The sequence below is a fragment of the Acanthopagrus latus genome, chromosome 16, assembly GCF_904848185.1.
Source record: "Acanthopagrus latus isolate v.2019 chromosome 16, fAcaLat1.1, whole genome shotgun sequence".
Lineage (NCBI taxonomy): Eukaryota > Metazoa > Chordata > Actinopteri > Spariformes > Sparidae > Acanthopagrus > Acanthopagrus latus.
Window position 1 is genome coordinate 2,398,635 of NC_051054.1, and position 15,830 is coordinate 2,414,464.

At 43.7% G+C, this 15,830-nt stretch overlaps 1 protein-coding gene across 10 annotated transcripts in view; it reads right to left on the minus strand.

Annotated features, from left to right (window-relative positions):
- The window catches only part of LOC119034352 (potassium voltage-gated channel subfamily H member 5-like), a 138,784-nt gene that overhangs the window by 82,591 nt on the left and 40,363 nt on the right, over positions 1–15,830 (minus strand). For 7 of the 10 annotated variants that reach the window (XR_005079545.1, XR_005079546.1, XM_037125273.1 and 4 more), the window contains 4 exons: positions 15,591–15,714; positions 13,695–13,801; positions 11,198–11,326; positions 3,215–3,330 (listed from right to left, as the gene is read on the minus strand). Coding sequence is in view for 8 of the 10 variants with exons in the window: in XM_037125273.1 (XP_036981168.1) it covers positions 3,215–3,330; positions 11,198–11,326; positions 13,695–13,801; positions 15,591–15,714 (476 nt within the window). In the remaining 2 variants the exon portion in view is untranslated. The remainder of the gene's footprint in view (positions 1–3,214; positions 3,331–11,197; positions 11,327–13,694; positions 13,802–15,590; positions 15,715–15,830) is intronic. The other 3 variants (XM_037125275.1, XM_037125276.1, XM_037125277.1) reach the window with 1 other exon arrangement.

Sequence of the window (15,830 nt, forward strand, 5' to 3'; positions counted from 1 at the left end):
GCAAACTAACCGTCATCGATCGATGCAGTCCTGGTCCGACAGTTCACAGTATGTTCTGCTCCTCGGTGGTCCAATAACGTCAGAACTTGCGAGTTATAAATGTGTTTATCGTTCCAATCTTGCTGGACAGAAAGGTCACAGGATAATCCTCAAATTCAACCCACTTCTTTATCATTTATAAGCAGTTTACAAACACTTAAAGGGGAACTTGGATATATTTTTGCCTGGATCTTGTTTCGATTGGTCCAGATTGGAGTGAGAGCACAGCAGCCGGTCGGCACTGTAGCCCCTCTGGGCGAATGCGTACGTCCACTTGAATTGCTTGTTTTTGCGACTGGTTGTTATTCCAAGTGTCTGACAACATGATGGAAAGATTCCTCACAGAGACGGACCTTTTTCAGTTGCAGATCGTTTATGTTTTAACCGGAAACAGCTGCTCACCAAAGCCTCCAGGCTCCATCTGCTGAAAGAGTTATTTTATCGTCGTTTAAGAGGTAAAAATACTGTAAAGACTTTTTTATTTGGGGGCATCAAAGCGTTACGGAGAAGTCCATGAGAAGATTGAACACGGACTGAAGAGATTTCAGCTTGAAAGTTGGAAAAACAACATTCGAACAGTCCGTCAATATAAACTGAAGATTTAAGCAGCGTGGGCTGTCGGATTGACAGCGTTAGAAAGTGGCCCTCAATTACTGACGAGGGCACCTCATGTGGATTCAGTTTTAATGTTATTCACACATTTACATATTAGACAAGTAGAAGTAGAAGAAATAGAGAAAATGTGACCGTCCGCCAAGTTTCAAGTAATAAAGTACAGAGTACTGTAACATTACTGCGCTGACACGCTGGTTAAAGAGCTAATAAAAATAAGATTATTTTATTAACTGCATGAAAATGAACAAAACAATGTCAACTACAGGTCATTTAGAGGCTCAGGATACTGTAATTATATTGATTAATCAGTTGTTATTCTTCATCGATGTGTTGCGTAGACCTCAGGTAGGTCTCAGAAATACTTGAAGACCGTGAAACCATAAAAATTTAGAAGGTTACAGAACCAAAGCAAAATGAAGGCTGAGAGACTTTGTCCCTGCATCCTAGGTTTAATTTAAAATCTCAGAATAATAGAAACTGGTGAAACTCAAATAAATTCCTCGCTTTTCATTCATTTTTTAGCCCCCGGCCCTCAGAGAGTCCCTGCACGCCGCCACCCTTCAGCCTCTCGATGATTGATGCAGCGAGACCTCAGTGGTTACAGGAAAACATCGACGGAGCAGATTTTGTTTTACAGCTCCGTTCCTTTTGTAAAACTTTCTATTAGAAATGGGAATTCTTCTGTTCCTGAAATCTGAAATTTGATCGAGTATTTCCACCATTTTTTCTGTGCGTTGCTCACTCACGTTCAGTCTACAGCAGCAGAGAACACGTCACGATAACTAGAAAAAGGGGAAGAAAGACTCGTCAATCTGGGAAAATACACAAGGTTCTTCCTGATTTCCTGTCAAAAGTAACATGACGTGGAGCGTAAAAGTAGAAAGTCGTCCCCTTTCGTAGGACGGCTCGCACTCCATATTTAGGGAGACGCCTCTGCAGTAACAGCAACTACAACAAGCTCCACTGTTTGTGTGCATGCTTTTATTTTTACTTTTGCTGTAAAGAATCAGCGCTCCAATCACAGAAATGGGCAGAAAGTTGCAGGACTCATGAGACAGATTTGATTAATTTGGAACAGGTTTGGGTTTAAGCTTTCCCATTTCCCATAGTGGACAATCTTTCATTAGAAAGACTTCTTCCAATCCCCCTTTTTCCTCCCTCATGAACGTCCTCCCTTCCTTCCTTGTTTCCTCCTACCTCCTTCCTTACTTAATTCATTACCTTGCCTCTCCTCTCCTATTCAGCTTCCTCTCTCATTCCGCTGCTCTTTTCATCCGTTCTCCTTTTCAATTCCGTCCTCTCTTTCATCACTCCTGCCCTCATCACCTTTAAAACAGCCCTGGAAGTAACACTTTTGCCAGAAAACCCACACGGGCTCCTCGCCTCATGTGCTAAACAGGGATGAAACTCAAACAAATTCTGATTAGAGACAACACACCTCACTCAAAAGCTTCATGAATAAAACAGGTGGGTGAGCTCCGGCAAATGAGACACACACACAAACCGTCTTCTCCCCCAACCCCGAAATCCATTTTCTAAATTTTGTAGCAGCAGCAGCAGTCACAATCATTCAGAGTGCCCACAGCACCCTGCGTCTGTCTCTCCACCCATCATGAAATATTTACAGCACCGGCGGTCGACAGGAGCGCAGCGTTCTCAGGAAGAGAACGCACCGCTCGCTGTGTCCAACGACTGCAGCTCCGGGGGAAGCTGGCATGTGAGCGGATGGATGCACCGAGGGCGTGACAGAGTACAGTACGCCCGCATGTTTGTGTCCGTCTATTAATGCACGAGTCGGCGTGAGCGTGGATTAACTCAGCTTGAATGCGGTGTTTAATGTTTTATATGGGGGATTTATTTGTGCGGAAATAATGCTAAGAGCAGCGAGTTGCTACGGTGGCATATTTGTGGTGTGTCGTGCCGAGGCGGCGCTTCGAGTGACGGATCGGTTAACTGTTGTGTTGCTGGTCGTCTTTACCTTCAGTGATAAACACCAAAGTCAGGTTTTAAGTCCACTACTTAAAGTTTAAGATGTCACTTTTCTATGTTGGAGCAGTTTTTATGAAAGATGTTAATGAAGAGCTCAAGTGAAACCAAACAAATAACACAAATGCCTTAAAATAGTCATAGCAGAAATGGTTTTGGACTGATGTTAGCTTAGCTTACGTTGAACATCACTAGCTGACGTTTGATTGCTGCCGTATTAATCTTTACCTTGTTAGCATGTTGAATTGCTTCTCGTGAAGATAATGTTCTCTCAGCTAGTTTTGCAAACTTTGCTGCTGTTGTTTGACAGTTTCTTGATAGCATCATTGCTACTTTCCCTTCTCTTGCATGTGCAACACCTGATTTTCTGCAGAATGATGAAGACCAAGAGAAATTATTGGGAGCTCAGGACAAAGTAAACAAGTGGACCTTGGCATGAAGCAGTGAAGTAGTACTTGGTTATCATGGTTTTTGTATTTCCTCCACTTTGATCTATCTTGCAAACTGCTTTACACCAACAACATTTTGTGTGTGTGTGTGTGTGTGTGTGTGTGTGTGTGTGCCGTCAGCTCACCTCGGCCAGTCTGGACTGTTTATGGGTGACCTCATGTTTGCTGATGGGCGCCAGCTGCTGCAGCGTGTTGCGGTTGTTGGTTAGCGCCCGCGTCAGCCGCGCAAACTTGGTCCATCCTGCAGGAACGAAGACATAAAACACACCTCAGATCAGATTTTGTACAACACATTCAGGCAGCGCTCAGTGATACAGTTCACGACTCCAGAGACAAACTGGAGTTACAGGAATATTCCCACAGCTTTCACTTTTACTCGCTACTACTGGCAGGAACAGCCGGTCGTCCACACTCTTGAACCCTGCACGATGTGAACGTAACCCCGCTATCATGACGAACACCCACGCTGCAGAAAGTGTCTGTGAACACAACCGGATCTCCAGCAGCTGCAGGGTCTCTGCTCCGACCTCTGTGTGGTCAGAGTTTCTCCTTCAGGGGATCAATACGGCAAGAAACACTGACAATTTCAACATATGTTTTTTTTCCTGCGAATGTGAAAACTCTGAACTCCGACTCTGACAACTTCTGTACACAGTGTTTGGGGCGAGGATCGTCTCGGAGTCAGTTAACTGGAGGTTGTTGGTATTTCTCACAGAGGTCGTGATCCTGCGCAAGACAAACTATATATAATACTGTGAAAACTGTGTGAGTGCTAAGAAAGCACTGACACACGTTTAATCAGTATTTTTACTTGGACATCCAAAGAACTGCAAGTCTAATTTGTATCTACCAAACCAGATCCACATTTACTATAATTAACAATAACTACTCCTTAAATTACATTTTAGTTCTGTTTACACTCTGCTGACAGCTCTTATTTACCCCTGGCTGCTTAGCTAATGTGACGTTAGCAAAGATTAGCTAACAAAGAAAAATTAACTAAACTTTGACTTCAGCTGAATGTTGCACTCGATTTGTGAGATACTGATGAGAAAAGTGTTTCTCTGTGTTCCTGATCAACATATTTCTCCTGTTTTCTTCCTTTAACTTTCATATAACCTTTATTTTTTCATCTCAATGATTAATATTCTCTATATGCATAGCGAGTACGATAAAAAATGACAGTGTTTGAGCCTTTCCTTCCTCTTTTTGTGTCCAGTATTGTGGTTTCAGCTTTTATTATCATATTTAAACGATTACTGCAGAGTCCTGTGTTCAGTTTCTGTTGGAGGTCAGTCTAAATAACACCGGCCCGTCCAGCTGTCTGATCATTTTCTTGCCACGCTGCTGCCGAACACAGACGTAGAGTACGAGCACTCCCGCTGTTCTGCTCTAAAAATAAAATCAAAATGTTTGAAAGGGCAACGAGCAGCACAACAGAGGCACGCCACACACAGCAGCCCCACACCGTGATCGACCCGGCCCCTTTGAAGGGAACCATTACGGACAAAAAGCGGACTTTGAAATAGCTTTTAACCCTCGGGCCTCCAGCCGTGTGAGAGAACCCCCTCTCCTTTCATTCTGCGTTCAAACGGAGGCAAATACATCCATTCACTGTTGGACAGCGAGGTGAATATCTAGTTTATTGTGAGTGCTGATCTCTCGCCCTGCCTGCTGTAGTTACTGTTGTGTAACTCGCTATACATCTTCAGTCGCAGCTCCGCTTCCTTTTATGTGGTTTTCTACATGAGAATACCTCAAATAGGCCGCGTGTCTCCATAGATAAGAAGCGTGGGCGCTCGTGGGCCGAAGAAGAGATTTTACAATATCTTTTCCTGCAGGGACGTTGTTGCAGCGAAGCTTTAGTAACTCACTTTATACGACACGCTATATTGTTGGCTGGTGAAAAGCAGTTTAAAAAGCCCAGAGCCATCGATGTGAAAGAGAAGACGGTCCGTTAACATTTAATACTGTACTTCAGAACAGAACTGCGACTCTACGTAACCGTTTATATTCTGACAGCTTCCTGTTTCGTTTCTCTGCTTTGACACATGGAAACATCTGTTGTGTTGCTTTTTGTTTTCTCGTTTCTCTCTGATGTATCGTGAGAAGTGTCTCAGCCTCGTGTCATCCGGGCACTTGGATAAAAAAAAAATAATAAATATTAATTCATTCATAAGCCAAGCACGCCTTAATACCTCACTTTTTAATCTTTAATGCACCATTAGCTTCCACAGAGTGGTTTGCTCATCTTCCCGGAGTCCCTGTTGACTCTTCAACCACTGAAACTACAAACTGAAATAGTGCAGCATCATCATGACGAAAAATATACAGTGCAAACAAAGAAAACACAGGATTGAACACATTAAACAACACAGAGACAGCGCAAGGAGTGCCTTAAACACACCAGCTCACCAACACCACAGTAAGAAGCTTAAATGAAACAGCAGCTGAGACGGAGACGACGGTTTTCTCAGCTACATTTGGTTTTAACCCTGCCGTCAAACTGGACTTGTGACATTAAGTGACATCTTAATGACTTAAATCCAAAGTGAAGCACTTTAGCTGAGGTCAAAACCATTCGCACACGACAGTTTGATGCCAAACCGAATCTTCAGGTTTGACTGTTGACGTGTTTATGACATTTTACGTCGACGACATTGTGACTCTTTTATGATCCTGACAGGTTTAATGTCAGTCCCTGTAAATAAAATGTCAAATAAAGTATTACAGCTTCTTATTCGAAACTCCCGCTGGCTGACTGCAAACGTTTGTTTGCTGGTTTGACTTTTAATGGCGCAGTAAGTCTGTTTATTCAAGCAAAAGGTTCTCGAGTGCTTTTTTTTTTCTTCTATTCCGTCGATTCAGTAGCTGCGGTTGCATAATCCACTGTATATACGGCCAGTATAGAACAGCGATTTGTTCCGAAATAATAGCGAGTCATCGGCCTGGAAAGCAAACTGATGTGTTATTTTTCAGACCCCAGAACCACTTTCATTATGAAGTGAAATGGAGGAATTTTTCTTGGTGGTCGTTCATGTAAACACACGCTGACAGCTCGCAGGCTTCACACTGTACAGGCCGACACACAAGGACGAGAAAAGGACCTCGAACAAACTGCAGGACGAGCGTGTGAGCGATCTTTTTATTCACGGTTTGCACCAACAATACTACTGCTCTCAATGCAACACTGTGTGATGTGTGAGACTGGAGCACAATGGAAGGGGAAATAAAAAAAAAAAAAAGAAAAGAAAAATAATAATAAAAAGGCCCGAGCTAAAAATAACTGTGGAGCAGAACCGGAGCACGAGCCGCAGAAGTGAGTTCTGAAATGAGATTTTTGATCAGCAGTTCTTCACCGAAGAGCACAACACACCGAATCCACACACACACACACACACACACACACACACACACACACACACACACACACACACACTCAGCAACAACTGACTATATTTAACATCTTCTTTAACATTCAGTAGCGTGGGAACACTTTGTGCTCTTCAGAACGAGCTTTCACATCAGGCTTTGTTGTGAAAGGAAGGTGGGAGTTCAGGTGCCGTGTGTCGCTGAGGTTATCACGCAGGAGCAGACGTTCAGGTTGGATCGACTCCGCGGCACCTCGGAGGTCCAGGTACGTTAAAGCATGCAGCGTGCAAAATGTTAATTGTTTGTAGCCGACAGATAAGAGCGTTGTTCTCCTCAAAACAAAACTGATGATCTGAAGCTGCGTTCACAAGCGCCGTGTTACAAAAATGTCTTGTTTCATGTCGGTTTGTTCACCAGAGCTCTTTTATACATTTGAAGCAACATGATGTAAGTTTTATTGTAGTTATTTTTGTATTTCTGACAGCTGTGTTGCACTCAGAAACTGCTGGTGGCACCACACAGCACAAAAAGCCAATTTATAAATTTAAAAAATATATTTTCACTTGTAAAAATCATATTCTGACTCATCTAAACTGATTTACAGGTCTTTAATTATCATACAGATATCATACAGATATCAGAATAATGATCACGGGAATCTACAATAACATTTACAGCCGTTACAGAAGGATCACGACAGCTGGAAGATTGTAATTTCACTGGCATTTCCAATATGCCGCCATATTGATCACCAGAAAACTAAATTCTGACTAGTTAATATCTGAGACACGTGAAATGCAATTCTAGATATCTGAAATTTCATTCCTACGTCACAATTCCACGATTTAATATCAATAATAATGTCTTGAACTGCCTTTGTGAGAAGAAGAATAGAGTTCAGAACTCAAAATAACATCATCATCATCATCTGCTGTTGAGTTTGAATTTATCTTTATAGCTTTTTGACACCGGAAGCCAAAAGCCATCTGAATCCAGTCAGCCAGGAGCTCATTTTACACATTTTATGATTTGCAGGCGTCCATTAAACACGGAGTGCAAATGGAACGTCTCACAAACAGCAGATTGGTCCCTGCGAGGCTCTCAGCTGCTCATGAGAGGTTTGCAAGTATGAGCACTTTTTCTTTTTTTGATTAGCGAAAGTGGTCAAAATTGTCTCTTGGTGCAGATTGCAGCTAGGAGGTTTTGTGTAATTGGCGCCTGGTGGTCGGCAGACTAATGATCTATGAAATCTCAAGTATTGGTCCGATTCTGGGAGCCAACACTGGATTTAATGTTGCTGCCTCGTGTTGATTTTCAGCCCAAAAGACCAAAAGGCCAAATAATGAGGCGACATGACTTCCATTAGCAGCTGATGAAAATTCCCCGCGGCTGTTTTTCGATGAATATTTCCGGTCTTGAGTAATGTCCGATTACAACTAACCAGATAAAATCACAGATTTGAAAAGCTCAGCTGTTTCTGCTGGATGGCTGGAGGCGTCTTGTGTTGTTGCCTCGACACTCTTCACTCATTCTGATCAGCTGTCTCCCTGAAATGATGTCTCGCTCGAGGCTGAGCTAACCGCCGTCTGTGAAGCTTTTACAGGTGCTGACGAGGCAAACGGTGAACGCCGCCACTGTAAAACAACAACATGATGTTTACCAGCAGCTCTGCTGTGACATGTTCGGCGCCGCTCTCCCACATCGATGACGCCGACATGAGTCACTGTACCTGCTTTGTTGCCAGAGGCTGACTGTAGCAACCAACAACAAACAGAGGCCACGCACACAGCACATTGTTCTGAAAGCATTGAAAAGACACCTGCTAACGTAAATCTCGACGCTCTTTTACGTCGTCCTGATAAATCACTATCAGGTGTAGAGACTCCACGTGTGTTAACAACAACACAGAGTCTGAGCACATGAATAATAGTTCATCAGGAGGATGACGGGGCAACAAATGGGTCATTTAAAAAGCAGGGTTAGGAACACACGGGGTCGGTGGGTGCAGAGAACACATTTATAATCTATTTGGTTATTTCCAGTTGAGGATGGACATCTTTAGCAGACCGCGACCTCTCTCCCGTCAGCTGACGCTGACATGTCTTGGCATGCCGAGCCGTAGGAGCAGCCAGAGACGGAGCTCAGAGCGAGGTTGGGTCTCGCAGCACGAGCGAACTCAGCTGCCGACGCCTGCAGCGGCGCATCTCCCTGCCTCACAAACAGCCTCTCCCACCCCTTATAATCACCAGGCGGGTTAAACTGCAGCCTGCAGTACGCTGCTCTGTGACACAGCAGGCTGATGCTGCATCGAGCCGCACACTGAAGTCAAACACACCGTCATGGGATTCAGTGGTAATGGATCACGTGTTACCAGGATTATGTCATCAGGATCCCCAAAAACTATGAGCATTTTAAAATCTTGCATTGTTTGTGCAAAGTGAATATTACGTGGTGAAAGCTGAGCAATGGCGCCACAAATGAAGGCATCAACCAATCATTTGTGCACAACAAACATCACATTACAACTCGACTGTTGATGCTCGTCATCACCCTTTATTATATGATGAAGGACACGTTGACGGGGAACTGAAGCTGTAACGTCCATCTGTCTTCAAATCGGCCACGTTACTCTGATATAAACAGTAATTCAACTCGCAGGACTTGTAGCTGTGAAGTCAGAAGTCATTGGTGTCCAGGACGAGCTGCGAGTCCGTTCTGATTTCGTCAAGTCGAGTCTAAAGGCATCGAGTCTGTGACTTCAGTCTGACCCGAGTCCTCACCTCCGGCTCGTATAGATTAATTTAATTAGCGAGACATCTGAGTGACCTTTGTGCTTTCACTCTGACCTCTGATGTTCTTTTCAAATCACCACGATCACAGAACCGCCTCAGAAGTGTGCCGCAAAACATCGGCAGCACAAAACTAACTGGCAAAGGCTTCAACGCACTGACGTGACAATACAACTTCCACTCAAGCTCTAATTACATGTTCGACCCAAGTTATTCATGTGTCGCTGCGCGCACATGATGAGGGAATAAACAGATGACAACTCAGAGCCGGTCTCTGCAGCAGGAGGGAGGACCTCGCTGCATGTGTGCGCACGTGTTTACTGTATATACATGTGTGTACGTTAAAGAAAGGGAGACGGGGGGAAGGGTGTCAAAGGGCTAACACACCCGCTCAGCGTCGCCGTCAGCGGCTCCCGGGGCGGGAACGCTGACACTGTGCATCAGTCAGGGCGCAGAGGACGACACCGCCGCCCACATCTCCTGTGATTCCTGACAGCATCACAACCTCCTCAAACTCAAGCCGACAGCTCGAGACGTTCCCGCATCGCACGGAAACAAGACTCGACTCGCTCTTTTTTTTTTTCTGGATGAAAGAAAAAAATGTTCTGAGTCAGTGGAGAGAAAGAACAGGGGAGGAGGAAGAGGAGAGGAAGTGGTACTCAGAATAGGAAGTGGAGGAGGAAGGAAGAGAGAAAACGAAGGAGACAATAAAAAGGGAAGGAAGCGAAGGAGGAGAGTGAGAAGATACAAAGCCAAAGCATGAAAACATCACCGAGGTGGAAGACGAGCGAGAATAGAAGACGAGCAAAGAAAAGAAGAAAATGAGACAAAACAAAAAGGAGGAAGAGTGAGCTGAAGAGAAGGCTGACAGGAGACGCTGAGAAGAGCTTATAGCCGTGCTAGCAGCTAGTGGCTAGTAAAGCCGAGGCTGATGGGAATGTGGTCGAGACCAGAGATGATGAGGAAGGTCAAGAAGATGAGTCATATGTGGCCAGGAACTCTTCTACCTAATCACAACTAACAACAAGCTGCACTGCAGACGGCAAACTGCAAGGAGACGAAGAAGGGAGAGAAATCCACCAGACTCCCTTATAAAATCGCTCAATTTTGTGAGTTAATGAGTCAAAAGACACTTAATAAAATTTACAAAACTCTGTCTCCGATAAAAATCTTCATTATTTGGGTTTTCTTGTAAATTCGGCATGTGTTCTTTATTAAGTTTCTGTCTTTCTTTGTGTAGAAACATTACGTCCGTCTGTCGCAGTGTCGTTTGTGTTTATTGACATCTAGACTCAGGATGCACTTGTCATACAGAAGCTTCACAGAGGAGATGAGCTTATATAACTCAGCCTGCTAACAGAGACTCCAGTCTGCAGTGCAGTTCATACACTTCACTGATAAACAAAGACACCTTTGTTCATATTCTCTCTCTCTCTCTCTTATACTTTCTCCTTAACCCTACTCCCCGCATCCATGGCAAGGAAATGACAAGACAAAGTAGAGAGAGAACACAAAGGAGGAGGAGCGGGATGAAGAGCCAGAGAATGAAAACATCAGGGAGGAGGATGATGATGAGAGAGAGGTTGAAGGAGGAGGATGTCCCATCAGAAGCCAGCTGGCAGTGTATTTCACACGGCTCTTTTGATTCCCACTCGCAAATTTCGTCACATGTCATCACCCGTCTTGTTCCCTCTCTCCTGTAATTCTACTGTACGCTATCTGACAAAACAGAGAAGCCCCGAAAAATAAAAAATAAAAAAAGATCCATCAAAGGAACTCGCTCTCTCGCTCCTTTTTCGAATTCCACTCTGTGAGTCATCTAATAATAAAAACAGCCAAAAATATAATCTTCAAAAACACAAGACGCTGCTGCGTTTGAGCAAAGACGTTTTGCGGGGAGGAAGCTTCTTCCCTCCGCCCGCCCGCCTGCCGCGGTGAAACTCTCACCTTTTGTGGTTTCGTCTTCGATGGGCTGCTTGAAGAGGGTGATGTCTTTAAACGTGCAGAGGAACAGAACCACCTTGTCGTTCTCGTTCCTGATGGGAGCCACTTGCATGTAGAACCACACGGGACTTCCTGCAAGAGACGATCGGATAATCTCAGCAACAACCGTCAGGAAAGCAATGAAAGCATCACACAGCACTGTTTGATTATTGTCACTGTTCCTTGGTGAGGGACAGACTCTGACGTCCCTGATGTCCCCAATAATCTGCATAAGAACAATCTGATCCTTCTACCGTCTTCTGGTACGACTTAACGTTCAGGTCATCACTTTAAGAGAACTCGCTGTTCTTTATTCCCTCCTCTTTCCGGAGAGCTCAACAAACTTGCACACGAACCTTAACATCATCATTTCTGCGGCTACAAATTGTTGGTCGTCACCCTCCATCTCGTTTATATCGGCCTCTATAAGGCCTCGCGCACTTGTCAGCAGATTTGAGCCATTTTGAAATTGATCTTTTTCCATTTTTTACTGCTTCTTCCTCGCTGCCTCGTGCTCCTCCACCTCGCTTTCTGCTCTCGCAGGTCATCCCTCTTGGAAGACAGGAACATTTTGGAAACTATTTCTGTCTGCACTCTTTTGTTCATTGTGCTCCTCACCAACGCTGCTGATCCCGAAATTTACTGCTCACTCTTCTGCTGCTTTATCGTACCGAACGGAGGATTCTGCTGGGGGTTTTTTTTTTTACCTGAAACGACCTGTTTAGGTTACATTTCATCCATATTTACACTGGAACTTATCACATTTTATTAATTCATCCATAAAGGTTGTATCTGACCTCTCTATGCTATTCATCCATCAGCTGGCATATATTATGAACTAGGGTTTAAATCATCTATACCCTCAAACACGCATGAATTATAAATATTACAGAATTTGAACAAGGTGACAAAGTTCTCCGCGGGAAAAGTGAAATAACACAAAATGAATCAAGTCGGCAGAAAGGTGCATGAAAATGTAAATGAAGCTGAGACTGAAAGTTCATAAAAACATGTTTCATTAACCATCAATTCATGTAGTTCATGAATAAATAAAATAATCCTGTCGACACGAGAGAGGAGTTAATATGAGCATTACTCAGCAGCTGCAGGTGGAAAACCAACCATGTGGTTAAATAAATGTGATTATAATGATGTGATTACTGTTGTAGAAGAAATGATGTGTTCAAATATCAGAGCACAAAGTAGAAAGCATTTATTAGCTGTTAAAAACATGTAATAACTGAACTTTTGGACACTGGAGCAGCAGAAACAAGTCGAGCAGATGAAGAGAGTTAAATGAAGCAGTTTTCAACTTCACAAACATGGAGATTTCCTGCTTTTCTCTGCTTTGTATCATCAAATCGAATTTCTTTGGGATTTGGATTTACAAAATAAGACATTCAAAGACATCATCTTGGAATTTGAGACACTGATTTGGACAGTTCTCACGATTTTCTAATATTTTATTGACTTAACACTTCAGTGATTATTCTAGAAACAAATCAGCAGATTAAGTGAGCCTGAAATGAATCATTAGTTGCAGCCGTACGGCAAAAAGTTGCTTAATTAAGCATCCAGATGTTACAGAGACAGGTGATCATCCAGAGTTTCACACGAAGTCCAATAAACCTTTTAGCTCCATTTTTGGTCTCCACCACCCCTGAGAAAGTTTTGTTTAGCTGCCAAACTCAACAGCTAGTCTCTAACTGCTGCTGAACAGATACTGTACAGGTGGATTATCAGAGTTAAAATATACAAATATGTGAATGTGAACAAAACAGTTGAATTATTGGTGGAAAATAAAAACAGAACAATGAGCTGAAAGACAGTAAAATGATCTGGAGGTCTCGGGGGAACTGCAGAGTCTGAGTGACACCTCTCAACTCCATGTAGGTGTCATCCACTGTTTGTATAAAAGTATTGATTATTGCTCTGAGAAATATCTGTTTGAGAGTCACTTCTTGTTCTGCAAATAAATTCAGATGTTAAAGTGTTAAACTATAGTTAAAGCTTCTCTAAAGTGAAGATTTTCTTCTTTTTCTGTGTTTTAAATCCCTGTAAATTAAATATATTTGGCTTTGTTTGAGATAAACAAGTGTCACTTCAACATCCCTTGGATTCTACACTTCATACATGTTCATGTACATTTTATATTTCAGAGGAAAAATTGTCAGTCAGGACTTTTTATTGCTAGTATTGGTTGAGTTATTAAATCTTTGGGTCTACACATCGACCTCAGGCTGTGAGAAATTGTCCTTTCATCACCATTTTCCTTTTTTTTTTTTGAATGGATCAGCAGATTAAATACTCAACAGATTCCCTGATAATGAAAGTTATGGTTCTGCTGGGCGGCACAACAATCCAGACACGAGGACATGAAGTCTCGTATCGTTCTGTCAGCGCTGCAACAGCCATGACACGAGAGACGTGATGTCACGTAATGAGGCGAGCGAGCACTCACTGTTCTTTCTGTACAGCAGGATCTCGAAGCAGTTGGACTCATAGTTGTCGAACGTCTGTCTCACTTTGTCGATGGTCTTCTTGTCCGTCAGCTCTCCGTACATAAAACTGGAAAAAGGAAACAGGCCTTATGAGACACAGCAGCGATCGATAGTGACCCGACCCGACCTCTGACCCCGAGTTATAGTATATCACATGTTTAATAACGGGCGTGTCGATCTGTTATCGTGCCATAAAGTGTCCATTAAGGTTCAGTCTGGTTTTACGGAGTATATTGACGCAGCAGCAGCATAAATTGTGCTCACGGTGAGGGATTGAGGACCAGTTCTGGATCGGTGCAGCGTGCGTTTCCCAGCATGGCTGTAATTATTCCTTAAAGGGCTGAGGACATTTTAATCTGTGCTAATATAATTAGTCTGAGTGATTAGTTTCTGTCCCAGCAGCAGCAGCAGCAGCAGCGTCTTCAAGGACTTCAAGTTGCAAATACATAAACGAGAAACATCCGGCAGTTTCCTCCTTATCGATCACAAACAAAAGCAGAATTCTTTTGGTGTTTGATCACTGAAGAGCTTCTGGAAACTCGTCCAGGGTTGTTGTTTGGTTTTTTTTTTTTTTTGAATGGATGAGGAGTCGGTGCCAGAGCTGCCCACTGACTGCACTCACATCTGATCTCTGGATGCATGAACCTAACAAACATCCTCCCACAGCCGAGCACAGACTCAAACATCTGGCAGCGGATCCATTTCTTTATGTGTGAAGAAAACATGTTCTTCATCGTTGATGAGCTCCAGTACACGCGACCTTCTCTGACCCTGGAGTCGTTATGAGGAGTGTCGATACGTCTGCTCTAATGTCACAAAGTCACAGCTTTGTCCTGCAGTCCAAAGGTCAACAATGACTCTCCCAAAATGTCCCCGGGCCCCATTAACGGGCCTCCGTCCTCCATCATGCTGGCAGCAGCCTGAGTGTGAGCTCTCAGTGGGCTCTTCTATCCTCACAGTGTCACGTCTGACTGGATTGTTGGTCTCCGTGTCCCCCTTCAGCTCAGAGCCGCAGGGAGTGGACGGATAAATCTCGCCGCCTCGACTCTCACTCGGCTCGGGAGCCTTTTTAGCCGCCGGCCAGTCGAGGCCTGAGGAGAGGAGGCGTCTTTTAAAAACGTCTTGACTGACATGCGAACAAGACGCCGTCCTCGGGTTGGACGGGGCCGAGCTCCCCTGGCAGCTCTAAATTGGATTCAGTCTGACTGAGCTCTGGACCATCTCTCTCCTTTTCACAGCTAGTAGAAAATGCCAGATGCTGATTCTTTTTTGGTTTTTTCGTGGCCGCTCTCCGGCTGTAAACGAACTCGGTCTCATGTAAACAGCACTTTTAATGATAACTGCGGAGGGACGGAAGCAGTAAGGTACCAAAGAAATGTCACTTTTTAATCCTCTCTCTCTCTTTCTCCCTCTCTGTTTGCTTAATAATGGATGGAACCGGATGAAAAAAACGACATATTCAGAGTTTTCTGCAGGAGTAAAAAGGGAGCACTTTGAGAATAACGTGGTTTCAGTCTTAAAAACAATGACTCAGGGCGACTCTGGTGCGGTTTCAAGAAGCCCGTGTTGAAAAACTATATTGATTTTTATGGAGGTCCACATAAATTGAAGCATTTAAACCATTAAAAACACATAAAAGCTAAATATTTTATCTCCTTGTTATAGATCCAGCGTGCAGATGTAAAGGAATCACAGATCAGAGCTAATAACAGTCACACTGTGGCTGCAGTTCAGATAAAGAAACAAGACTACAGAGTCATAATCGCTCCATTATCGCACTGTAACTCTGCTTTAGACGTGCATTAGAAAAAAAGAACAATATCGCACATTTACGGTGTTTAAATGGTGGTTTGTACCTGCATGTGCTGCTCTTCTGCATGACCTCAGCCCGGTGGAAGCCAGACAGCTTGCAGAATCCGTCATTGCTGTAAACTACAGGCCACTCCACGATCTGGGCGTTTCCCAGGAGGAAGCTGGTCTCTGTTGGATGGACGGGACAGAAAAAAAAAAAAACATCAAATATGAATCACAGATGAAAGGCTGCAAAGCTTTCTGAGCCTCTGGAGAGGATCTGAAGGAGTCACAGCTCTTTATCA